At 34.5% G+C, this 24,861-nt stretch overlaps 6 protein-coding genes across 6 annotated transcripts; 4 read left to right on the top strand and 2 right to left on the bottom strand.

Annotated features, from left to right (window-relative positions):
* The first annotated feature begins 229 nt into the window (after nt 1-229).
* Nucleotides 230-3,841, top strand: LOC116300237 (uncharacterized). The gene is made up of 4 exons (XM_031709061.2): nt 230-323; nt 888-996; nt 1,924-2,732; nt 3,374-3,841. The coding sequence occupies exons 2-4, from the start codon at nt 933-935 to the stop codon at nt 3,551-3,553; spliced, it is 1,053 nt and encodes a 350-aa protein (XP_031564921.1). The 5' UTR covers nt 230-323; nt 888-932; the 3' UTR covers nt 3,554-3,841.
* Nucleotides 3,842-4,529: 688 nt separating this feature from the next.
* LOC116300239 (uncharacterized) lies at nt 4,530-8,558 on the bottom strand. The gene is made up of 7 exons (XM_031709064.2): nt 8,342-8,558; nt 7,973-8,097; nt 7,333-7,467; nt 7,053-7,105; nt 6,781-6,839; nt 6,359-6,496; nt 4,530-5,323 (listed from the first exon to the last, which is right to left on the bottom strand). Exons 1-7 carry the CDS (start codon nt 8,390-8,392, stop codon nt 5,225-5,227), a joined length of 660 nt encoding a protein of 219 aa, XP_031564924.1. The 5' UTR covers nt 8,393-8,558; the 3' UTR covers nt 4,530-5,224.
* A 109-nt stretch (nt 8,559-8,667) lies between these two features.
* Nucleotides 8,668-13,977, top strand: LOC116300238 (transaldolase). The gene is made up of 10 exons (XM_031709063.2): nt 8,668-8,824; nt 8,902-9,025; nt 9,340-9,379; nt 10,155-10,222; nt 10,513-10,644; nt 10,972-11,032; nt 11,180-11,291; nt 12,269-12,398; nt 12,831-12,898; nt 13,550-13,977. The coding sequence occupies exons 1-10, from the start codon at nt 8,758-8,760 to the stop codon at nt 13,714-13,716; spliced, it is 969 nt and encodes a 322-aa protein (XP_031564923.1). The 5' UTR covers nt 8,668-8,757; the 3' UTR covers nt 13,717-13,977.
* Nucleotides 13,978-15,273: 1,296 nt separating this feature from the next.
* Nucleotides 15,274-18,887, top strand: LOC116300236 (putative mitochondrial transporter UCP3). Its single transcript, XM_031709060.2, has 3 exons — nt 15,274-15,526; nt 16,881-17,581; nt 17,970-18,887. Exons 1-3 carry the CDS (start codon nt 15,404-15,406, stop codon nt 18,094-18,096), a joined length of 951 nt encoding a protein of 316 aa, XP_031564920.1. The 5' UTR covers nt 15,274-15,403; the 3' UTR covers nt 18,097-18,887.
* A 33-nt stretch (nt 18,888-18,920) lies between these two features.
* Nucleotides 18,921-21,090, top strand: LOC116300235 (uncharacterized). The gene is made up of 3 exons (XM_089031460.1): nt 18,921-19,248; nt 19,364-19,449; nt 19,637-21,090. Exons 1-3 carry the CDS (start codon nt 18,921-18,923, stop codon nt 20,864-20,866), a joined length of 1,644 nt encoding a protein of 547 aa, XP_088887586.1. The 3' UTR covers nt 20,867-21,090.
* LOC148910675 (uncharacterized) lies at nt 20,975-23,003 on the bottom strand. Its single transcript, XM_089031462.1, has 3 exons — nt 22,804-23,003; nt 22,436-22,668; nt 20,975-22,316 (listed from the first exon to the last, which is right to left on the bottom strand). Exons 1-3 carry the CDS (start codon nt 22,993-22,995, stop codon nt 21,287-21,289), a joined length of 1,455 nt encoding a protein of 484 aa, XP_088887588.1. The 5' UTR covers nt 22,996-23,003; the 3' UTR covers nt 20,975-21,286.
* Between the last annotated feature and the right edge of the window lie 1,858 nt (nt 23,004-24,861).

Raw genomic sequence — 24,861 nt, 5'->3', positions numbered from 1 at the left:
TAGCAAAAAAAGTGGGGGAAAGTCGAACCAGCTAAAACACGTGACCAAGGAGTTACTCTGTTGCTATGGCTACCAAAAACATCAAGGAAACAGACTGTCAATAAGTGACGTGACCTGTGCTCATGTTACACAGCCAATCAGAAGAACAGAAACAGTAGGGAAGATCTGACAGAGCAAGTTTGAAAAGGAAGGGAGGGTGGGTGGGGAAGATTGTTAGCTCTCAACAAGCTACGCCCAAAGAAAGAAAGTATTCCTGCTTCGAAGGAAAAAGTATTACGCACACCAAACATGATTCTATCTCTTTAACTTTGTGTACATCTAAGGTAAGCTTGAAGATGGTATTTCATTAGTAAATGAATAGCCAAAATTATCTTTGAAGGAAAAAATCCGCTGGTAATATCAACAATCACACTTTTCGCGCGCTAAACGTTAAAGTATTATTGCCAAAAAAATTGCTATAATTACATATCATTATTTCTTAAGTTAAGATAATTCATCTAAGGATAGATTTTAAAAATATTTTGATAAAGCAATGTTTACCCATTTCACACCACGTGTCATTCTCTCGAGAATAAGGTTCTTTCTTCGAGTTGTATCCATATTCATGTGTCTTCTCGTGTGCAACCGTTAAACAAAGAAATGCTACTCTAGGGAATGTCACGTGGTCTGAGATGGGTAAACGTTGCATAAAGACAAATTAAGTGTATTAGAAACGCACAGGCAAACACAGTAACAAAAACTACAAACGAAAATTTTGGTAGTGACTGGTACCCACGTGTACAAACAAAGAACCGACGACGAAAAAACGAAAACAGAACTGTGCTACAATCAAGTAATGATAAACAAAATCTTTCATCTGCTTACACTTCCTTATTCTTTTATCCTAGATAAAATGTGATACTTCCTTGGCCGGATATCTTTTTCTAGAAGCTATGAAGCCGTTGTTTCAAAGAGTATTCGTTTTTCTGTTCATGGTGTGTCTATTCACTCCAACAGGTAAGCGACAGCAAGATTTTGGGAGAATTAATTTTTCTTGTCTAGGGTATAAAGAAAATATTACTGAGCTATGTGGACTACTTTATATATTTCATTAAGCATTACAATAAACTGTCGGTTTTTTTCTTCTTATTTGATTGACTGACAGACAGCAGAACACAATCTTGAATACATTCAAAAATTTATCCAACGATTATACACTTATTCTTAGGTGGAAAAAAAGAAAAAAAGAAAAAAATATTCAGTCATCGTCAACTGATTCGATTATTGAAAACACTATTACACTAAACATATAAAGTAAAACACCTTTTGTATGTTTCCTTTATGACAAGCTAGACGCTACAGTATGGGTAGTAATGGACCGTTTTCAAAATTGACTTGAATGCGAGCCTAACATGAAAATACAAAAGACATCACACTCTTTCTCCATGGAATTGGTGGCATTTCTTTTGTATTTGCGTGTCCATCTCGCATTCAAGACAATTTTAAGAAGGGTCTATTTTATGGCCAAGCACACTAACCCTGACCATAACTATCCATTTATAGCGATTTTACTTGGCCCATGAAAGAATATTCAACGTAATTCATAGTATTAGACATAAATTCAATTTTTTTTTTCTTTTGTTTTTCTTTGACTGTTACTAACTAATTATATGAATTTGTTTTTACGGGCCAACTAAAATCACTCTAGCGTACTTTAAACACGAAACTTTTATTTATATGGCAAATATTCACTATTATCCATGAATCGAGTGCTCTTCAAGACATGGGCTTCCTGTGTCACCTTGAAGCCTTAGAATTATTTTGATAAGATAATAACTTTTCCCCCGGAAAAACAATTGTTATTGCTTGATTGTTTGATTCAATGTAGTGGTTTAATTGGAAATAGTTATTGATACCAGTCCCTCCTAAATTTTTTCACTACAGAATCGCGTGGGGACTGGACCCCAGAGTTTCTATCGCAGACCATGAGAAAGAGATGCATTCTGGGAAAAATCGAGCGTGACGTCACATTTCTTCATGGGACTGATTCAGGGGATTTTCAGAAGTTAGGGAAAGTGGCTGACATGGAAGTGTGTGTACTGTTGTGTTGTGAGATGGATAATTGTGAGGCAGCATTCATGGCGGACAGGAACTGCTACGCTGTGAAATGTCATAGTCAAGAGCACTGTGTTACTGCGCCTGCGCAGAAAAATAAATGGCATCCGTCGGTAGTTTTTGTGAAAAAGATTAGCCAATCAAACAAAGATAAAGCAACTCAGACTGCACATGCGTTAAGTAAACAAAATGGACCAGCCAAAGAACATGCTCCAAAGGAGATGTCTGCTGAACATAAAGATTTCAAATTTCAAGTTGGCCAATCAAAGGTTGGTAAAGAAAGCCAAACTGCGCAAGCGCAAAACAACCTAAGTGGGACATCAAAAGAACAAACCAAAAAGAAGACTTCCGCTGTCCAAAAAAATATCAATTTTTATGTCGATCAATCGAAGGTAAAGGAAAGTCATACTGCGCAAGCGCAGGATAAACAAAGTAAAACATCTAAAGTACATGTTCAAAAGGAGAAGCCCGCTGCACAAAATAATATCAAGAATTCTCAAATCCCTGAAAGCAGTGATGACGTAGAGTCGAATGGGATTATGAACAGTATGAACATTCCTGTCAATGGCAAACCGTCAGTAGTAAGACTAGATGAAGAAGAAACAAAAACAAAAACAATTCCTCTCGATAAACGAAAGGTGAGTTGAAGCTTCCGTGGGACTAAGGCTCTGTTTGCAAGGGCTCATACCTTTCCCAAGTGCTCACTCTTATTCTTACGTGGGTTTACAGGCTAAAGCTGTTATGATGTCCTTGCCATTCATTTTTGACCGTAATTTTTACATGCAGTTTTTTATGTCAAAATCCTAAACGTCTTTAAAAACCCTTCTTTGACGTCATCACTTCGGTACTCCATTCAATGGATGAAGAGCCACTCTGTGGAAATGCCGGTGTTAAATCTCATCAAATCCAATTGCCCTATTTCACATGACGTCACATCAAAACAATCTATTGTTTAAACGCAAAGGATCATGGTCGTCGAAGGGGGTCAAATCAACGCCAATTCACCGAAAATTGTTCTAAAACCCGTATCAATCCACGAAGAGAAGTAGAATAGCCAGCAAACATAGCCATATTTTTTAATACATATTAACACATATTATATCTGAAAACCAGGCCATTTTAGATTAAACTGTTTTGCTAGGAGTAAATTTTGTTGAATTTTCTATTGGATTTGGCGATTCTATCCCCCACATAAACAAGCAGTGACGTCATAGTGAAATAGGGCAATTTTTATTAACTGATGTACTTATTAAATGCAAATAATTAAATGTATTTATAGATGGAAAAACGTGATGAAATGTTCAAGAAGTCGAAGAACAGTTTAATAACTGCGGCGGTCCTGACGTGTTCAATGGCGGTGGTGTTGAGCGGTATCGCTGTCATCGCCGCGAGAATACGAAAAAAGCAAGAATCACATCAAGACTCTCAATACTCTGAAGTACCGACAGCCGAAAAATGAACGATAAACTAGAGTTTGAAAAATAAAAATAGCTTTATAAATCAGTAAAGAAATGGAAATACAAAATAGGAGGAAAGATATTTTAAGGCTAGTTATTGATGGTTTTCACGGCGGCCATGTTGGAGGAACTTAACAAAATAATTGTCAATGAATTCTATTATATCCTCCAACATGGCCGCCGTGTCTTTTGTTATTTAATTCTCTTGAGAATGGTTGAAAACCATCAGTTGGAAGTAAAAACCTTGTATTTCTGTTGAAATCACGGTAAAATAAGTTATGAATATTTGCGAGCATAAGTTAGATTAGAAAATAAATAAATTTCAAACAAATGAAGAAGTGAATTTATTATTTCAATTCGTTTGTTACAAAATAAATTTTGAAAATATATTAGCTTTGTATATGTTAATTCATGAGAAAATAAAATTTAAATCGTATTTACAAATTGAAGCAAAATTGAAAAAATAGCCAAATAAGTTACATTCTCAAAAAATATTCTTTAATTATATAGAAAAAAATATTTAAAAAAAATATTATCGACTGCATTTTTAGAAATATGCATGACAATCAACACATTAAAAAAATAAATTATACAGAAATGTAAGTTAAATTTTCGAAAATTCAAAATATATTAGGGATGCTATAAGCCTATCTGCATTTTAAAATGCTAGAGCGATGGTACTTAATCCGTGAAATAAAAACAAAATAGTTATTAATTAATAGTCGCAATTTAGTGCCTATTTAGTCGATATCACTCAAGTGAATGAATCTACATATGAATACACAGGAGACATCAAATACACAAGAAACATGTTAGTCATTGATAGTCATAGCATTGATGAACAAATGACTAACATGTTTCTTGTGTATTTGATGTCTCCTGTGTATTTATATATAAATTGATTCACTTGAGTGATATCGACTAAATAGGCACTAAATTGTGACTATTAGTTAATAACTATTTTGTTTTTATTTCACAGATTAAGTACCATCGCTCTATTTCGAACATTATTATTAGTCACACTTTGAATGCAAGACAGATATTCATTTATCTCAATACAACTAGCAGAATGCTTAATTATCTAAAGAGGGATCTCTTCTAACATCCATTATCCAGTCAATGAAGATCATTTTTTCTTTCCGACTTTTTTATAGGGGAATCTTCTCCATGTAGCATTCAATATCTATTTATTGAAGATTTTAATTAAGCTTGTGGTATCCAATGAATGGAACAGCAAATCAAAATCATCTTCTTTCTGGTTCCTTGCATATCAATCACAGGGGAATCCCCCAAGACGTTTCCATTATTGAAGAGAATTTTCTTTGCTTCCTGGGAATCTCCACTTGTTTCTCATAACAGGGGAATCCCTCTCTTTCAGATGGAAATCCAATTACTCCTCCATAAAAATCATTATACATCCTGTTGTTTTTTATCCTTCAGAGGAAGGATTTGTCCTCCAAAAGTTCTCTACTCTAGACTTGCCAAAAGGAATTCCACTCTGTCAATAGTTTCAAATCACTGAAAAAAAGGCAGCCCAGTTCTTTTTCTTTGTCACATGACTGATTCCCTCCGTTAGCAGAGTGCACTTTTCCACAAAGCAAATGAAAGGCCAACAGCAAGGGGATCCCCTTTGTTACCAGTTTATCAAGACAAGGGAATACCCTTTGAGCAGATTAATTTCTCCATGCATTAAAAGAAGGGCTGTCTTGTTGGTTCATACATGGGGAATCCCCATCAGTCAGAACATCTCCATTACTGAATGCAATGTGTTCCTAAGGAAAGCCAGTTAATTGTTGTTGAAATGTGCAAGATTTTAATGAATGAAATTTGTGACGACAAGTTTACAGTGTACCACAATTTCCTTGACATTTCGACACCATCAGGCATCATTTTCAAGAGTGAAGAAATAATTTAATTGCAAGTACTTATAACAATGTGCATGATACCAATTAATTTGGGACAAAATTCAGTAAGAAAAAGGTCATCAAAATTTCAACTTCAAACCACAGAATCAAGCATGGAAAAATTTATCAAGAGGTTGTAAGAAAGTTTAGTATCATAAATGTAAAAAAATGTTTATCCAATATGTGAGTGATAATTTGATGATAATGGTGGTGATGATATCGAATTGGTAAAAGTCAATTCTCACATAAGAGGATTTTCTGTGACAGTTTACTCTCCAAACACTCAGTATAAAGGGCTAAAAGCAATGGCAGCCCAATGGCCAGCTATAATGGTCGATAATTGGACTGATCAACATGTGAGCAATCAATGTGAACAATCAAGAGGAACGCTACTATTGAGTAAGTGCAAGCACCAATGTTGCCCAGAGACATTGTCTGTGTATGCACCAGCTGATATATTTAAATTCAAGGAATATAAAACCTGCGTGAATGTCTCCATGATATGGAGCTGGGAGCTCAGAACAAGAAAAGCAAGTATGCAATAGCATGACACAGAGACATAAAGCAGCTGCTTTTTACTTTAAATTGTATGGAAATGATTTTTTTGCACAAGCATGTCTGTCCTCTGATATAAACACAGTAGCCAGCCAATGGGCTCATGTGTGTTATATATCAGATATTTTATCTAACCAATCAGTGCATGCATTATATTTCAAATATTTCATAACATAAATAATAATATATAGGGTAAAAAATGAAGCTGTAATAGCCCAGCAATAATGACAGTGGGAACCATAAAAACATCAAAACATAAACAGCTATAGCTTAATAATTCTTAGTAATCTATCATCTTCAAAGCTAGGCATACATATAAAATAGAATAAAGTTTTCTTGAGTACAAACCCTTTGTTCTTCAATAGAAGGTCTTGATGTTCTCCCAGATCCATGAAGAGATTGATTTCTCACTATGTATGCGGAGCCAGGTCTGGAGAAGTAAGCTGTTTCATTTTGAGGGATTTGTTGAATTTCCTTGTTTGATACCTATTAGATAATAATTAATATATAATAATACATTTATCATTTTTAAAAAATTTTGTCAAATTTATTTACAGGTTAGTAAAGGTTAGTAAAATGGAGATTATAATATGGTTCACTTTCTTTCGAAAAGAAGACATTCATTCTGTTCATTCATTAAAATTTATTATCTAATTAAACAATTATCAAAGTATATCTTTGCTATACCTCATGGGGGCACCCTTCCCCTTCCCAGCTACCTCCACTTGCACCCTAAAAATGTACTATTACAGTGTAAATACAAATGTTACCTTTTTAACAATATCCAATCTGATCAACTCTGATTTTGGTGTCCTTTTGCAGTTAGCAGCTATTGGAAAATCACAAAAAAAGAAACAAAAAAATGTCTTAAACATATGTCCATTAGATTTGAAAAGAGTAAATGAATAACCTTCATTATTATATGGCAAGGTAATTTCACGTGCTATGATTGGTCAATTTACGCTCCATAACTTATGGTATGGACCTCGCACTCAGTTAATAAGAGCAATTTCAATGTTATGAATATTTATTACTTTCCTACCAGCAAAGAATGGCCAAATATTTTCTATTGCAGAAGCAAAGTCAGCTGCAGTCCTGCAAATAAGGAAAGGACAAAAACATTATTGAGTGGCTGATCCAGAGCAATTTCAGAGGTGGGGAGTGCTTAAAAGGCATCACATACAATTGTAGCACACACACTTTTAGGTCTTACCTTATCTAGACTCAGAAGAAGAAATTGATAAAAAAGATATTCACAATTCAAGTCAACCTATTTTATCAACCTATAGTCAACTTTTTAGTTATTATGAGCAATTCCTTACCTTTCTTTGCTATCAGTCAACGTAAGATCAGGTTTGTATTCCATTATTGTCATGACAACCTTGCCATGACCTTGGAAAGCAGCACAGTGCAGAGGAGTCCATAGTGTACCTTTGTTACATCCATTCACATCAGCACTGTCATAAAAGAAACACAATTCAATCAACTCATACATGTATGTATCTTTATTTAATAATGCAGGTTTGAAGTATACCTGCAGTACTATAAATACAAAAAGCAAAATTATATATAAATATATGACTATTTTTTAAGAATGTTGTTGGTCAGAAATAAAAAAAAAATGGGAAATTTTTTATACTTTTATATCTTCTAGCTAAAATATGAAAAATCACATTTGCCCCATATTCCTATCTAAAAGTAAACTACACTTGTCGGCTGTGAATATATTACAATTTGCAGTGTGCAAATCAATCTCAGATCTCAGATTCTAGATCTCCCACTGATGTTTTTTTAAAAATAGGCAGACACCTCCATATTTTGGACAGCTCTTTAGATCCCCTGAAAATAGAATTTGTATACTACATTCTTTGTAAAATTTATTAACTTGGACTATATTTCGGAAAAGCCAGCCTTTTAGTTTCCTAATTAGAGAGGTTTTACTCTATCAAATATTGAGCTTACCCACTGTCTAGTAGCAGACGTACAATGCTACTGTACCCCCAAAAGGCTGCAATGCATGCTGGTCGAAAACCTTGTGCCGAGTAAGAGTTAGGATTGGCACCACTGTCTAACAATGATTTTATAAGCTAGAGAAAAAGGAAATAGGGAGAAAATAGTAAAAGTCTAGATAAGGAAAAATTCAATTACAAAGGTTAAAAAGCAAGGAAAGATGAGAGACGCACGCATGACAACCAACTTGACAACACAACACTACAAACTAAATTCGAAATTTTTAATTTTTTTGTTGTACTTTTAGAAAAACAACATTTTATAATATGAAAAACTCCAAGAAATGAAACCTGTTTTGACGTTCTGAGGGTAAAACTGTACCTTTTCGTCTCCATTGGCCGCAGCGCTCGTGAGTTCGTCTCCATCCTCCATTTTGAATATGATTATTAGAAGTAAATCCGCTGTGATAGTAACTGTAGGCTCATTTTCTAGTCTCCGCCCTTCTTCTTCACACAGGGACCCCAAATTTATTTATTTTTTGTGATTTTTTCTTTCAAAAGCTCTGCTTTGCCTTTGGTTTATGCTCGATCACATCTTTCTTGATTCTTTGATTCTATGTTTCTATTTCGAGTTTCATTTGGAATGTTTTTAATAATATTTGAGATTATTAGAAGTAGAAACATTGGGCCTCCTGTGGCATCGAAGACGAACACGTGATTGTCAAAAATTATTCAACAAGAACACACGCGATCAAGACTCAAAATCAATTTGTAAAATAGTTTAAAATCTTCTTTGAAATGGCTTCGGCATTAGATCAGTTGAAAACGTTTACCACTGTCGTTGCAGATACTGGTGATATTCAAGGTATTTCGTGCGTTTTCGTTATTTTTGGGCCGTATTTGTTTGTTCACCATTCAATGTTCGCTTTCTTGCTCGTACAGCTATCGATAAATACAAACCCACTGATGGCACTACGAATCCCTCGCTTATCTTGGCTGCTTCTAAGATGCCTGAGTACAAACATATCTTAGAAGATGCTGTGAAATTCGGAAAAGAGAATGGAAGGTAGGAAAGCATGCCTGCTTATTTATCTGTCAAGAACATGGGTTTTTTTCCCGAGGGGGCAGGGGAGGGAGAGATTTTTTTCAGGTATGTATCTATAAGTATATATAGCGATATTCCACCATTTTAGTAAATCAAACTCAGACTTATATAGTCATCCTGCTAACAGATTCAAATTTTCCCATTTATTTTGCATGAGGTAATTAACACCAAGAAACAATACAGAATGTGAAGTGATACTCGCCTTTTGGTTCTTTAATAATTCCTAAATTTCCATAGTTTTAACATATAATAAACTTTATTCCCCTCCTAATTAGCACTGTAGAAGAGCAAGTAACTGCTGCAATGGATAAATTGGTATGAATTAAAAGCAATGTTACAGCACTTCATATGCACACAATTGTACGATTTTCTATGTTCAAGTGGCTGTCAATCAAAGTGTTTCCATGACATTATCAGAAAGCACAAATTAATGGCCGACGAAAATAAATCGTAAAATTTTGGCCCTTTCCTTTCGAATCTCAGAAAGATATTTCAGTGAGTGATTATTGATGTATCCAAGATTATCTCAGCAAAGATCCAGCTCGAATGAAAGAGTTTTAATTTTGGAGCGATTTTCGTCCAAGTGCCCCTTTCAATGTGGGCAAAACTTTTTCCCAATGTGTGGCCAATATTAAAATACTGTGTATATTGTATTTGTTTTATACATACAGTACAGTGTATTGGTACTAAAAATATGTCATAAGGAATAAGCAAATAATGTGCCATACAGAGTTAGGAAGGGATAACTAGCTAAAAACTAGTGTGAGCTGTGTTGGTGTTTTTAATGAAACAGTAATGATAAAAAGGTAAATTATACACCGTGAAAAGATGAAAAAACTTACTGATGTTTCGGACGCTAGTCCTTCATCGGAGTAAAAGATTAAAAGAGTAAAAGATTACTCCGATGAAGGACTATAGTACAAAACGTCAGTAAGTTTTTCATCTTTTCACAGTGTATAATTTACCTTTTTATCATTAGAGTTAGGAAGGGTATGATTAAGTTGACATGTACAATGTATATATAGAGAGAGACATCGAGAAATATAACAGTATTTCTAATTGGTCATAATATACATTGTAACTTTTATAGTATGTCTCCTTTGGAACTGAAATTTTGAAGATTATTCCTGGTAGAGTGTCAACAGAAGTAGATGCAAGGTAAGAGCAATATAGAGTTGGTGTACTCGTTCATGATCAATTTATTTTTTTCCTTCTGCATGACAATTATAACCACTGATGCCATCATACTAATCATTAATTGTCATCATAATCATCAACATCGTCATCTTAAGTTTTTGTCTCTGAGGATAGAATAGGCTAGGTTTCCCTATAGAATGAACATCTCTCCCATCTTCACATTAATAATTTAATTTGCAGTCCAATGTGCAAGGTCTTTAATCAATAAGTCCAGTACAAGTAATTAACCCACATGTCTTTGTAATATTCAGGTTGTCATTTGATGTTGAAGGCTCCATTGCCAAAGCCAAGAGATTTATTGAACTGTACAAGCAGCAGGGGATTGACAAAGAAAGAGTGCTCATTAAGCTTAGTTCTACCTGGGAAGGCATTCAAGCAGCAAGGTAGGTTTTCTTGAAAAAAGATTTTCTTGTCTCTATGCACAATTCAATCCATTTAGTTTTCATTGCTGTTCACTGTTGCAGCAGAAAAAACAGCAGTGTAGACCATATTCATCAATCCAATGAGTATTAGAGTACAGTTCCCATGTATTTTACAGTGTATATTCAATTTATATATTTTTAAATGATTTATTTCACTGGTGGTAGACATATGCCAATTGACAGTCTAGTTTGTGACTTTTGTCTCAGTCAGTGTGTAACTATAGCTCAATGAAAAATTCTGGTAAAAAGGGTTGCAAAACGTGTAGTTTTTCTTTTACTCTTTTGCAGAATTCTTGAGAAAGAATATGGGATTCATTGTAACTTGACGCTGCTGTTTTCATTTGCACAGGTACCTTGCATAGCAGAATAACTTTTGTATGACTGTATGACTCATAGAATTTATGCAGTAACTTTCTTTCATTATAAGCACTGCAGCTTCTGGTGTAATAACTTTCCAACAAGGAAATATTTTAATTTTGTCATTAAATTTATCCAGGCTGTGGCGTGTGCTGAAGCAGGTGTCACGCTGATTTCACCTTTTGTTGGCCGTATATTAGACTGGTATGTCAAGAATACAGACCAGAAGTATGAGCCACAAGATGAACCAGGTACACTCAACGTTTAATGATAAAGGAAAAGTGAATAAGAAGGAAACTTAGCACAATCTGTTTAAAGTGTATATGACACGAAAAAATTTTAATGTTAAGAATGTGTAGTTTATTGGCATTAATAAGAATATCACAGTTAAATTTGTTTCAAAAACGTATTTCTCTAGAAATTCAAAAAATTTTAGCACGAGTTGTGACGTCATTTTGTTTACAAGTCTCCAGATTTAGTTGCAAATACACGAAATATGTTTGAATGTAGAATCTTAATTTCAGGTTGTACACTTTTCAGTTTCCCAACATTGGAAGAGTACTACGTAAGCTATCAAATGAAGCTGAATAGAATATGCCTTTTGTTGTTATTTTATACAAATTACAATTTAAATTACTACTGAATCTAGAGTACGTGTCAACAAAATGACGTCACAAATTGGGCTTAATTTTCTCACATATCTCAAGAATGAAGCTTTTGAAACAAATTTTGTTACGATATATTTATTATTACTAACAAACTATACATTTTAAATGATGGAATGTTTTCGTGTCATATACACTTTAAAAAGACTGTACTTGACATTTTGGATGTATTCCTTTATCAAAATAAAAGAGGAAGGACAACTAAAAATAATGAATAATTCAAAACACTCTTTTTCTAGTCACATTTCCAGCCATGACAGATTACAGGTTGGGTTCCCTGTGAGCTATTAGACCCAGAATATCTGAATGGGCCATTTGCATGATGGTTTTATTCATTTTACTCCCACTACTGAAATTCTTTGCAAATTTTCTTTCTTATTCAAATTTTTATTTCCTCATGAGAACAATAAAACAAATTGGTGCTAATTAATTAATTGTAAAAAGAAAGTATGCAAGGGAGTCTAGTAGTGTAGTACAAGTAAATGATGCAAGATTTAACCTATTGGCATATGAGTTTAAAGAGTTGGCAACATTGTTGAAGCATTATTATTATGATCTGTTAGGTGTGAAGAGTGTGGCAGCTATCTATAATTACTACAAGAAGTTTGGTTATAAGACTGTTGTAATGGGAGCATCTTTCAGAAACACTGGAGAAATAGTCGAACTCGCAGGCTGTGACAATCTCACCATCAGGTTGGTAAAACATATTTTTCATAATAAAACATAACTTTTATACCAAAAACAAAGATCTACACTATCATATTCATAAAGTGAATCTATTGAGACAACAGTGTCATAACAGGGAAATCGGGCAATACTGTACATGTAGACTACCATCAATCAAATTAAATTGTTTGCTTCCCTTACATACTCTGATTGAATGGCAAAAGTGTTGCCCAATTTTCCTTTTGCAACTGTTGACTCCATCAGTGCTCCACAATGAAAACAGTTCAAACTACATTGTAAGCTAGTTACTGCTTGTTTAGATAGCCCATTCATAGTTGTATACTGCAGCCTTGCAATGTTAGTGTGCCTGGATTAATTCATAAAACACGAAAGCTTTAAAGAATTACATGTTATTCAATCTTTGCCCTCAAATATTTTTTCATATATTTTCTTCGCCAGCCCATCTCTGCTTGAAAAACTTCAAAACTCAAAAGAAACAGTCAACAGAAAATTGTCAGTCGAAGAAGGTAAATTACATTTTGTAAATTCAAATTCTAGCTTTGATTATTTTACTTTTGTTTAATTTTATTAGATAATCTCTTTGCAGCCGTTCTCATATTGTAAGTGTCGGTCCTAAATACCAGATGGTTTGTAATATATACAGTATGAGTGACCGTGTTGATATACAAACTTGAGGCATAGCCGAGGGGTTATATATCAGATACAACATGGCCACTCATACTGTAGATTACTTATCAAACGTCTAGGTTAGTTTCTTTGTGTTTCGCTAAAATTTTCAAAATTAAAGTGAATCTGGCCAAGAATATCCAACTTAAAGTTTATGCAAATGAACACGATTCTGTATCAGATTTACAACACTCTTCATGATCGTGATTTCTGTTGTGTTTTCCTCATGAATTATTAATGAGTTTAATGAGAAATAATTGCAGTACACAGACTGTTTACGAAATTCAATAGAATTACAATAAAACACTCCAAGTGATATAATAGAAGGAACTAACAAAGAATACAAAATAATTATAATTATATAGGTTTGCAGTACATGCAGAAGGACCCATATTTCATTGAACTAGAAGTGAAGGTTTTATTTTAACTATAGTTGATAGAGGGGGCCCTCCATTAACTATGTTTTAACACAACATTTGTTTATTTTACAGCACAAAAGTTGGACATCACAAAAGTGGAACTTGATGAAAAGAAGTTCAGGTGGCTACTGAATGAAGATGCTATGGCAACCGAGAAACTCGCTGAAGGAATTAGAAAGTTTGCAGCTGATGCTGTTAAGCTTGAAGACATGATAAAAGAACAACTGCAAGCTGCTTGAAATTGTGAAGCTATATATTGTAACTGTTAGACAGGTTTTTCAGACCACGAATCTGGTTTTAGGTTTTTTCTGGTTCTAGGGCATGCTGCTATAATATATCAATCCAAAACCAATCTGTTATCACTACTTATTCTAATATGCTTGCAAGATTAGTATTTCTTATACCTGAATATGCTACCATGGTAATGAATCTATAATGAATTTGATTATTATGATTGTGACTCTTTCATATAAATCTGAATAAACATGTTCTGCCATTGATTTACAGTACTTCATTCTATTCCTCTGAAAATCGAAATGATATATACTATGAATCATAAGCGGAAGGAAACAAAGCGTTTGGTTAGGGAATAGACATGATTACCCTTTTTTAAATTGTCTTGATTGCAAGGCTAACATGTAAATACAAAAGAAATGCCAAGAAGAAATAAAGTGTGGTTTCTTTTGATTTATATATAGCCTTGCATCTATTTTACTTTTGAGAATGGTCTGACCATTAAAAAAAAAGCACATTAGGGCTACTCAGGTAGTGAGAAAAAGTGAGTTTACTTGGCCCTCAAAATGGCCCAATGAAAGTTGTATGATTTGTGAATATAGTAATACTGGCAACTTAAAACAAAGCAATCTACCCGTACGTCTTCGAATTGTACTATGCTTGTTATTTTTTCATTTCCCAGCTAGCAGAGTCTCCCTTCAGTGGCAATTCTTCAATGGCAGAGAATCTCATGCATTTTCTCTGCCAAGAATCGTCAACGGACGAGACTCTGCTAGCTGGGAATCTTTTCACCAGCTGAATATTTCAATATAATATTGCCATGGTAACCAGTAGTTCTTCAGATAGCTATGAGATCTTGAGTCAGTCATTAGCATAATTTAGGGGAAGTCCCTTAGAACGTTAACAAGTTCTTTTGATATGGTAAGATCGATTGAAATAGTAGTGCTATGAACAAAATTTGTGGCAAATAAGGTTTTGTTGGTCAATATTATTAGTAAAACGAAGCAACAAAATAAAATAATAATACTGAAAAGTTGTATCAGTTTAGAGGCTGAAGGTTGGCCAAGGGTAAACATTTAACAGGAAAAGAAATTTAACTTAGAGCTGTCAAACCAGCTCTGTAGCTCTAGCTAGTGTTTTGCAAGGCATTTTTTACTCTAATTGGTTCAGGATTTAAGGTCGTTTATATGCATCATAGGGCAAGAACAGGTAGCACGAAAAGTTTGCCATATTGCATCAGCTCATCCGGCCGGCTGACGTCATTCCGGACTTTGCCTCTCGTCACACCCCTATGAACGCCCCCTTTCTTTTGTCTTACAAATTTTAAATTCAAATCGCTTCAATACTTAACTTATATCATTGAAAAATATTTAGAAATGTTCAATTTACGATATTTCTTTCTTAAGTTACGAAATTTTGAATTTTGAAGCGAAATATTTTGTATTGGAATACCCGACAAACTGGATTTGAGCTTGTTTTCGATGCTAATGACGCCTCTCGTATGTCACGGGATTCATGATTGGTTTAGAGCCTGCCACTCACATGGTTTGTTATTGTGTGGACGTGGAGCGTACGTTCATAACTTCACGTTCAACTGCCTTATTAGTATAAAAGGTATCAAAAAGCATCCTCGATAGTGAAGATTTAGTAAGAAACCGAAAAGAAATCGTCCAAGTCTTTTAGTTACTAAAAATGAGGTCCGATCCAACTGGGAAAAAGCCAAGTGTGGCGATGAAGTTTGTAAGTGCTGGCCTCGCCGCTTCTATAGCAGAAGCTGTTACCATTCCAATCGATACAGCCAAAGTTCGTTTGCAGGTAAATCAACCAGAACTTTATCCTGCATTGTATATGCGTTTTTATTTTAAGTCCTCGATCTCTAATTCGTTTTATTTTCGATAAAATATAGCTAAAAGATAAAAAATCACTGGTACAGAAAGTTTTACGATCTAAAAACGTCACGTCATGGTATCGTAAATTATTCTGGATTTTGTACCGTTTTTTTTTTTTGTCTGTTTGTTGTTGATAGAGAACTGGTTGTGTAGTTTAGCTTTAGGTTAAACTTTAGCGTTCGTATCAAACATTTATTGTTACAATTACATAAATTATGACTACATGGATTGCTATACGTGCTACGCGTAGCAAAAGCAGTGGAAACAGTGAGGGTTACTACTTGGCTTTTAATCGAATACTAACACAATCAAGAATATGATGCCTTTTTCCGGACATTCGCTTTCTTTTGTATATTTTTTATTTGATAACAGATCGACTTTGTTTTTATTCTTTGTATATTCTTGTACCTTTTTTCGATTGATTGTAAAAACTATTTCGTAAATCCGCGAACACGAGCCCAAAACAAAACGGCGTCTATACGGCTGGAAATAAGTAATTGTGTCTTGTTCTAAACCCCATTGAAGCCCACAAGAAGTTTCACAGTACAAATTATCTCATACGTACCTGGTTTTTTTTTCTTGGAATAAATGGTAGCTCGCTGTCGGAGCTAAGAAAATATTACAGTAAAAAGCGGCATCTACACGAGCAAGTTTTCCTTGACAGGTTTTTTCTTGACAAGGAAAACTTGCTCGTGTTGATGGAGTAAAATGAACAATATTTCCTTGACAAGGAAAAATTGTCAAGGCTGAAATTTGCTCGCGTAGATGGACAAGGAAAGTGTGGCAAGGAGCATTAATGAGTTTGGTTCTCAGTCTTTGACTGACGGCTAAAGCAAAAATAAGTTGGAGTGACAAAGCTGTTTTTGATTTTTTGCTCCACAAGAGACTGGGAAAAAAATTTGTTAATACTCTGCTGATTAAATGTGTTTATTTTAGGCTTAAGCAACTTGTTAGACATTACGTAATATATATTAAATAAACTAGATGAAAAGCCATTTAAAGTCAAGATAAAACCTTTCAACTGCTAGTTTATTTGTTATCTATTTGTCTGCACTCTGATCAAGCTCCAGGGCCTCGTTGTACACTAAGGGTGGATAGCGCTATACATAACGGATAAATTCTTGTCAGTACAACTGGGCCCAGGTTCAGTTTTGACTCCTGTACACGCCCCAAAATGTTTATAAAGGGATCCCAGTTTAATAAGATCCTACTGGAGATGGGAAGACATATTTTGAAAGTTTTTCGATTAATCAATTTATCTCTTTTTCTTGGTTTTATAGATCCAAGGTGAACAGGCAGTAATGTCAAACATTGCATCAGGGATTAAAATGTGCGACCCCGGTGTCAAGTACCGAGGCATGATAGGAACAATGTATACCATTGCAAAAACAGAGGGTGTAAAGACAATGTACAGGGGTCTCATACCAGGCGTTCACCGTCAGCTCTGCTTTGCAAGCATTAGAATTGGCCTATATGATTCAGTAAAAAAGATGTATGGAGATGAAGACATCAATAATCCTAAAGTGTTAAAGAAAATAGCTGCTAGTATAACTACTGGAGTCATGGCCGTAGCTGTAGCACAACCAACGGAAGTGGTGAAAATTCGTTTCCAAGCTGACGCTGGTAGATATACCACAGGTGCCATTGCAACATATGGAATTATCGCACGAAGTGAAGGAATTAAAGGATTATGGAAGGGTATATTTCCAAATATGGCAAGACTGTGCACTGTAAACGCATCAGAACTTGTTGTATATGATTCTATCAAGAGTTTTTTCTTGCGGCATAAGTTAATGGCTGATGAGTATCCATTGCATTTTGTGTCAGCTTTTGGAGCTGGCTTTGTGACGACTTGCATAGCATCGCCAGTGGATGTTGTCAAGACCAGATACATGAATTCTCCACCCAACACTTATAAAAGTGGCGTTGATTGTGCCATACAGCTGTTCAAGCATAATGGAATTACTGCATACTATAAAGGGTGAGTAGATGTATATTTAACAAATAGACATCAGTCTTTTAGTTTTTTATGTGTCTGTCCTCTTATTGAGGATGAAGTGTGGATCCGCGTGCTACTTTGACAATGTGATGACACGGCGAAATTTAAAAATTAAAATATGGTTTCCACAAAATATTGTTTCCTGCATATTACATCCTGGGGATATTTTTGAGAAAAATGTTTGAAAAAGTAATACTATTACTTTGTACTGTACTTTGATTTATGCATGTACAGTATTACTCTCAAGCTCAGTAATGCTATATTAACTCTCTCTCTGTGCATCCACAATATTGCTCTCAGTAATAATTTGGGCATCAATATATTTTTTTAAATAACCCATATCTTATAGATTTAACTTTTTCTCTTGCAGTTTTACTCCAAACTTCATCCGTTTAGGTGCTTGGAACATTGTCATGTTTATGTCCTATGAACAGCTTCAGAGATTATTTGCTAAATTAAAGGAAATAGCCACCAAATCAAGTACAAAACCTATCTAGAAAATTTTTCATCAAAAAATGCTGGGAAAAAAAGCAGTTTGGGTCTAAATTTTCATAATTAGAGAATTAGAATATTTTGAAATAAATATTTTGGAGAATGTTAAATGTAAATTGAAGTAGGTGGTGTAGGTTAGGGTATATATTAGGCCCCGTCCACACGTATCCGGAAATTTTTGTATCCACAAATTATTTTTTGTGGATGCGAAAATGTTTGCGTCCACACGCAGCATATTCGTATCCGTTTTCGTAAAATTTGCGGACACGTGTGGACGCAACCCATATTCGCAAAAAAGGATTTGCAGATACAAAAATTTCCGGATACGTGTGGACGGGGCCTTTTATTAGTTAATGTAATTTTCTAAATTTTCATAATTAGAGAATTAGAATATTTTGAAGTAAATATTTTGGAGAATGTTAAATGTAAATATTGAAGTAGGTGGTGTAGGTTAGGGTATTATATTAGTTAATGTAATTTCAAAAAATATATAGTGTTTGTGATCACTAGCACTGCTGTCAATCAAGATTGGAAAATAGTTAATCAATTTCATATAAATTTTATTTTGGGTTGTACCATGAGTACTTACCAAATTAAAACTATTATAATATGTATTAGTAATAGGTGCATGCCTTAGCTATAGTATATAGGCTAGCTACATGTATATTCAACATTTATTAATTTTATAATCAATTTTAATCTATCAATCGATCAAGACATTGTTTTTTTCTAATATAATTTATATTCAAAATAAACTTGGTCTGCAGGATGCACCACATTAAATTACACACACATATAGCTAGTATTATATTCACCCTTCTTAATATTTATGTGCATATTTAATGAGCAGCATGAAAACGAGGCTATTCCCGCTTCAGAGATTCAAGATGGCGGCCATTTTTACAGTCCTTTCAGTGAAGTGGCCGTTTTTTCTACAGTACTATTTTTTGTCACAAATATTTTTAGTTTTATAGATTCCTTGAATACTGTTATAGAAATGGCAAGCAATTTTTTTAACCGTGACCTTGGTTTAGTCCCTAGTTTTACTTTTAGTTTAGTGGAGGAATACATCTCAAGTCATAGCAAATCGTCAGGAAAAAAATACATAACTAAAGGTTTCAAATACTACAGCGAAAGTTTCATTTTTGGATTATCTGGTAAGTAAATAAAGTAGAGGATTTCCAATAGCTATTTTGAATATCTATTATGCATGAAACGTGGTATATTTGAATTACAAAACAGAACATGAAAATTGTTTCCTTTTATTTGTAGTATGCTCCTCAGAACCAACATCTACTACATGTAAAGCTAGGTGCTTCAAGTCACAAAAGAAAAGAGAAAATCCCTACTATATAACGGTGAGCTAAATTGAACTGGCAATTAATGTTTATTAATTGCCAGATTATTAATTGATAAAAAGGACAAAACTATGCATAGCAAGCTGATGTATAAAGTTTAACTTGTAAATTAAACTTTGTAAATTAATTTGCCATACAATGAAAGCTAATAATGCATTGTTGTAATTTTTCTAATTGAACCTTTTAGGTAACAATCAGTAAAACACCCTCAGTGTCAATTAAAAGTGCCAGCTGTACATGTCCAATTGGAAGTGGAGAAAGATGTGGACATGTGTGTGGTCTTTTGTATCAGATAGCTAAGTACAAGATGCTGGGACTTAAAGCAATCCCTGAAGATATAGCTAAAACATCACTTCCACAAACCTGGCATAAACCCAGAGGCCAGCAAATTGAACCAGCAGAAGTGCAATGTTTGGTGGTCCATGGATACCATTCAAAGACAGATGATGATTCTCCTCCCAAGTCAGTGAAGAGCACACTTTATCTGCCAGTAAACCGAGAGGAATTCCCTTCCACACAAGCTTTGCTAGAAAGTCTTGAAGAGGAGATTCCTGAGTGCCAGATCATACCAGGTCTAAAGGAGTCATGCCTACCACACCAAGCTCTTGCTACAAGATATGGAAATTTTCCCAAAGGTTCACCAGTGAGCTACCAGCAAAAGCTCTCTTCCACCTACATTTATAATATTGTTAGTCCCTATGATGTCCCTGATTTACCAGTAAGAAATGTCATGAAAAACAACTACAATGCTGTCCTGACAGAAGAAAAGCTAATCAAATTTGAAGATGTAAAACTTTCTTTACAAACATTGATAAAATTTGAGAAACAAACAAGGCTACAAAGCACATCACCTTTGTGGCATAAACTAAGAAGAACCAGAATCACTGCAAGTAAGATAGGAAGAATATATAGCAGGCAACGAGCTGATCCAGTCAAACTTGTAGAGAATTTAAAGAAGAAAACTGTACAGACAGAAGCCATGAGACTGGGAACAGTGAATGAGCCCCTTGCAGCTGAAAGATATGCCAATCATATCAAACAAGGGAATGTCAATGTCTTGCCTTGTGGTATTGTTGTTAATTTTTGGTGTCCCTGGCTGGCTGCAAGTCCTGACAGAATAGTTTATGACCCTCAAAAAAACCCTTATTTTGGTCTTTTGGAAATAAAATGTACTGTGAAGAGCTCAGTATTAGAAGTTGACTATGTCCAGAATCAACAAGGGCAGATTTGTCTAAAGAGGAATCATGCATACTACTACCAGGTTCTCATGCAATTGGCTGTCACTGGCATGGAATGGTGTGACTTTTTTATATGGTCAAACAATGATGAGCATTTGGAAACAATCCAGTTTGATGCTGACATGTGGCAAACAGTCAAAGACAAGGCTGATGCCTTTTACTTTGAATACTACATCTAGACTGAAGAACCAAACATTAAATTGTTCATATCTGTGGAAAAGGCACTGGACAAAGAACATTGAATTATATGTAATTTCTATGTAAACATTACAGTGACAAAGATTCAATTTGAACAGTTCAAACTTAGTTTATTATTGCATATGGATACAACTCTTCATAATACATTTGTGTGAAACATGTAGTTTTATTCTAAACAAATGATATAAATTTTATTTTGAAATTATGCAGTATTATGCTTGTTCTAATCCTATGAACTAGTTCTAAGCAGACATGGTATTGTTAGTACCATTTACTAGCAAAGAGGTCAAATCCATTTCATGGTTTGGGACAAGCAATTTATCATCATTTAACTTCATTATTTCAGCATTTTTCTCCAACACTGTTTCCCATATATGGCATGGGATAGGTAAATCACATAACTATGCAATAAGGGGCCCCCTAAAGTTACTTAAAATACATGAAACAGTCCAGAATTGATTTACTGATCCTGCCATAGAAATTGGGACAGTTTTTGCCCAAAATGAATCCTCCCTAATTCTCTTAATGGCCCTTTCTACATGCACTCTAAGCTTAGCAATATCTTCTGTCTCCTCTATTTCAGTTGGACTAAACTGACCTTTCGAACTCAAAAAAGGTGGGATGTTTAGAGTAACACGTTTTTCAGCTAGAGCAGCTTTGATCGTAAAACCTTTATCAGCCATGACATCATCTCCTGGCTCTAACAAATCTAAAATACCACTTAATTTAGTAATAGCAACATCAGATATTGAACCAGTGTATAAACTAGATATAAATGTAACTGCTCCATGAGGGGCAATTCCCACAAGGGCTTTGAAGGTGTTGGTTGATTTATATGAGGAATAAAGCTGTGACTTTAATACAAGGGAAGAAGGTGACTGAGTTTTAATCTCAGTGCAATCTAAAATGACTTTGGTATTGGCATACTCGTCTTTAAAGCATGCAGGCCTTCTTTTTTCAATTTCTTGCTTAGATAACCAAATGGGAATGCTTCCCAAAACAAAATATAAGAAGTTGACCCAGGCAATAATTAGTCTACTTATAGTGGGAAGTGAAGCATGAAATCTTACACTAAGGTCATACTCGGTCAGACCACACCTTAGCCTACATAAAAACATAAACAATTCATCAATAAGTTTTAGAGTCCTTGGTCTACCTGCTCTACTTAGATAATTTGAGGCCTGGACATAATATGGACTTCTCATTTTAGATGCAGATGGCTTGATAAAATTGTAAAAAATATAGAAATACTTATGACTGGGAAATCCAGTATAGTGCTGTATACTTTTGTTATCTTTACCAAATCTTTCTATGCCAAATTTTTCCATTGCCAGCTTTTGCTCCAATTCTTTAATTTTAGCTTCTTTCTCTTTAACTGTCTGTTCTAGTTTATCTATCTGATTTACTTGGTCTTCTTCTTCTACAGCATGGCTTAAGATACAAATAAAAACAACACATCACAAGACATGTAAAAATAAGTCTTCTTGAACTTGTTCAAAACAACAAATAGATAAGCTTACACTTTAATTAAAAAATATATCAAAAATTACCTATCACTAGTTGGATCATCATTTTCACATGTATGGAAATCAGTATTGTGAGTAACAGTGTCAGAGGAAGGCTTTGGAAGGTCAACTTTAATAATTGGACGACGTTGTGGCGGAGGAGCTGTCCAAGGAAAGATGCTAGGCACTGCTTCCGATTTTAAAAGTTTCCTATTAAAGGTTAATCTAAAATCAGACTTCTGAAAGTGCCTAGAGCACACATAAGTCTTAGAAGTTATCTGTAATAAAGAAAGGAGAAAAATAATTGACAAACAAATCTAAACATATTAAGATGGTCATTGAACTATATTATTGACAAAGGCAACACTCGCCAAGAACCAAAACAAACAACGAAAAACACGTTTTAAAATTACCTTAAAGTCCGGACCGGGGTCTCTTCTTATTTTTACAATCCATTTTTTTCTCCTATTAGGTTCTGGGGGGATTTGATGAAAGGAAAGCTCCGGGTTTCTCCTTTTATCCCCGGAGCATTCAGGTACACAACAGTGTTCAGCCGCCATCTTGAATTTCCGAAGCGGGAATAGCCTCGTTCTCATGCTGCTCATTAATATGCGCATAAATATTAAGAAGGATGCATATTAGTCTTTTTGCAATATATCGTCATTCCATTGAACAGTATTGGAGGAACAGTATATCTCACTGCATAAGCTAGGACTTTATCATTTGAGGTATTAAGTTATGATGATCATAATAATAATAATAATAATAATAATAATAATATATAAGTTAATTAATAAGTTAATTATTAATTTATGTCATATTATGTGATAGTTCAAAAACTCATGAATAATTCATAAGCCTTTGGTCCAGTTGGAGCCAGCATACACGTCACATGCATGGACCTTTATACCCATCAAAGTCCTCTTGAAACTTTATATAAAGACTCATCCTTATTAGTATTCTTTATATAAAGAATACTAGTGTGGAGTCAACCTTATCAGAATAAAGGTGCATCCAAGTTTAGATGAAGATTTAGAGCCTCATCAAGGTCAGTCTCGCGTACAGTCATCGACGACCCATAAATTATCGTCGTCTAGTGCCCCTGTCTTGATTTTGGCATGTTGTCTTCAATTTGTGGGAGCCTTTTTTGCACTTACTGCGCATGGCAGTGACGTGCAAACCTCACTGCGCATGAAATTGCTGTACAAAATAACGACTATCAAAGTATAAAAGTCAATGTTCGCGAGGTATATGGTGGCTCTACTTTAACTGAAAGGTTCGTGAATTATACTTAAAGTTTTTGAAGCTGTTTAATAAACTCGCAGATTGTGTTTTATCGGGTCTAAAACCACTCGGCTACCTCTCGTTGTTTTAAACCCGATAAAACACTCCTGCTCATTTATTAACGAAACACGAGTTACTTAAAGTTCATATATTTTTTATTTAATGTAAGTTATGGATTTTAGAATTATTCCAATACACATTGACTATTTAAAGAAAATGTGCAATGTTATTATTAAATACTATTATTATTATTATTATTATTATTATTATTATTATTATTATTGTATACATGATCTAATGGGTTTGCATAGTGCATCTAATGAAGCATATTAATTTCGTTATAGGTATAGTACTAAAATATTAACTTTTGGTTTTTTGGATCTTAAAATAAAAGGTTATTGTGTGGTGATCAATGACTGTCTCTGTTAAAATAGGGGTTTTGCATCATCACCTGGCCATGCCCATAATACAGCTTGGGCTGCCTGTGTTAATTAGATGGCAGAACAATATAACCCCTTTGCTCTTGAGAATTGAATTCTTTCATTAACTAATATCTAACCTGATAATGTTTGGCCTGTATTGGAAGTTGAGTGAAATCTTTGCTTGCAGTTGACCTGAGTCTGACTTTCATGAACTATAAATGAGGTATAATCAAGCTTGGCCTGTGATTTTCTTGCGGTTTTCAACCACATGACTGTAAATCACTCAAGATATAAATGACAATTAAACTGCCATATTGGTTGTTATTTCAAGACAAGCTAATGAGGAATGCTTTGTTATCGTCTACCAACATGGCAGCATGCAGTGCCAAGCATGCAGCACCCCAAGAAGATGTTATCAATGTGACTAGAAATCCCTTGAGATATAAATAACAATTTATTAAACAGCCTGACCACGTTGGTTCGATCTATTAAACGAAAGTAAGCTAATTAATGAGGAACGCTTTTTTTTAAATTATCAACGCATGCATGTGATGGCAGCTGTACGTGTACTGATGCACCCCAAGAATACAACTGGCAGACGTACAACATGTACTTCTTGTGGAATGCCTGATACATTAATTAATCACATAAAGAGAATCATAACTATGAACAATGTACTATGAGTAGAGAGAATGAGTATAGTGCAAGCCATATATCTCTGAAATCTCACACTAACTAAATAGTACTAAATAGTCTTAAAACACA

The sequence above is a fragment of the Actinia tenebrosa genome, unplaced genomic scaffold, assembly GCF_029948245.1.
Source record: "Actinia tenebrosa isolate PJP-AT-01 unplaced genomic scaffold, QUT_ActTen_1.0 PGA_scaffold16__25_contigs__length_10494907, whole genome shotgun sequence".
In the NCBI taxonomy this organism is placed as follows: Eukaryota; Metazoa; Cnidaria; class Anthozoa; order Actiniaria; family Actiniidae; genus Actinia; species Actinia tenebrosa.
This window is presented reverse-complemented; position numbering and strand designations above follow the sequence as displayed.

Coding starts and splice junctions, on each gene's coding strand:
- LOC116300237 (XM_031709061.2), top strand. CDS start 933: ATGAAGCCGTTGTTTCAAAGAGTATTCGTTTTTCTGTTCATGGTGTGT. Junction 997..1,923: donor GTGTCTATTCACTCCAACAG/GTAAGCGACAGC, acceptor TTTTCACTACAG/AATCGCGTGGGGACTGGACC. Junction 2,733..3,373: donor TTCCTCTCGATAAACGAAAG/GTGAGTTGAAGC, acceptor ATGTATTTATAG/ATGGAAAAACGTGATGAAAT.
- LOC116300239 (XM_031709064.2), bottom strand. CDS start 8,392: ATGGAGGATGGAGACGAACTCACGAGCGCTGCGGCCAATGGAGACGAA. Junction 8,098..8,341: donor CGGCCAATGGAGACGAAAAG/GTACAGTTTTAC, acceptor CTTTTTCTCTAG/CTTATAAAATCATTGTTAGA. Junction 7,468..7,972: donor CGTCTGCTACTAGACAGTGG/GTAAGCTCAATA, acceptor CTTTTATGACAG/TGCTGATGTGAATGGATGTA.
- LOC116300238 (XM_031709063.2), top strand. CDS start 8,758: ATGGCTTCGGCATTAGATCAGTTGAAAACGTTTACCACTGTCGTTGCA. Junction 10,645..10,971: donor GAAGGCATTCAAGCAGCAAG/GTAGGTTTTCTT, acceptor ACTCTTTTGCAG/AATTCTTGAGAAAGAATATG. Junction 11,292..12,268: donor TGAGCCACAAGATGAACCAG/GTACACTCAACG, acceptor ATGATCTGTTAG/GTGTGAAGAGTGTGGCAGCT.
- LOC116300236 (XM_031709060.2), top strand. CDS start 15,404: ATGAGGTCCGATCCAACTGGGAAAAAGCCAAGTGTGGCGATGAAGTTT. Junction 15,527..16,880: donor CAGCCAAAGTTCGTTTGCAG/GTAAATCAACCA, acceptor TTGGTTTTATAG/ATCCAAGGTGAACAGGCAGT. Junction 17,582..17,969: donor ATTACTGCATACTATAAAGG/GTGAGTAGATGT, acceptor TTTCTCTTGCAG/TTTTACTCCAAACTTCATCC.
- LOC116300235 (XM_089031460.1), top strand. CDS start 18,921: ATGTGCATATTTAATGAGCAGCATGAAAACGAGGCTATTCCCGCTTCA. Junction 19,249..19,363: donor TTTCATTTTTGGATTATCTG/GTAAGTAAATAA, acceptor TTTTATTTGTAG/TATGCTCCTCAGAACCAACA. Junction 19,450..19,636: donor AAAATCCCTACTATATAACG/GTGAGCTAAATT, acceptor TGAACCTTTTAG/GTAACAATCAGTAAAACACC.
- LOC148910675 (XM_089031462.1), bottom strand. CDS start 22,995: ATGAGCAGCATGAGAACGAGGCTATTCCCGCTTCGGAAATTCAAGATG. Junction 22,669..22,803: donor ACCCCGGTCCGGACTTTAAG/GTAATTTTAAAA, acceptor TCTTTATTACAG/ATAACTTCTAAGACTTATGT. Junction 22,317..22,435: donor GATGATCCAACTAGTGATAG/GTAATTTTTGAT, acceptor TTGTATCTTAAG/CCATGCTGTAGAAGAAGAAG.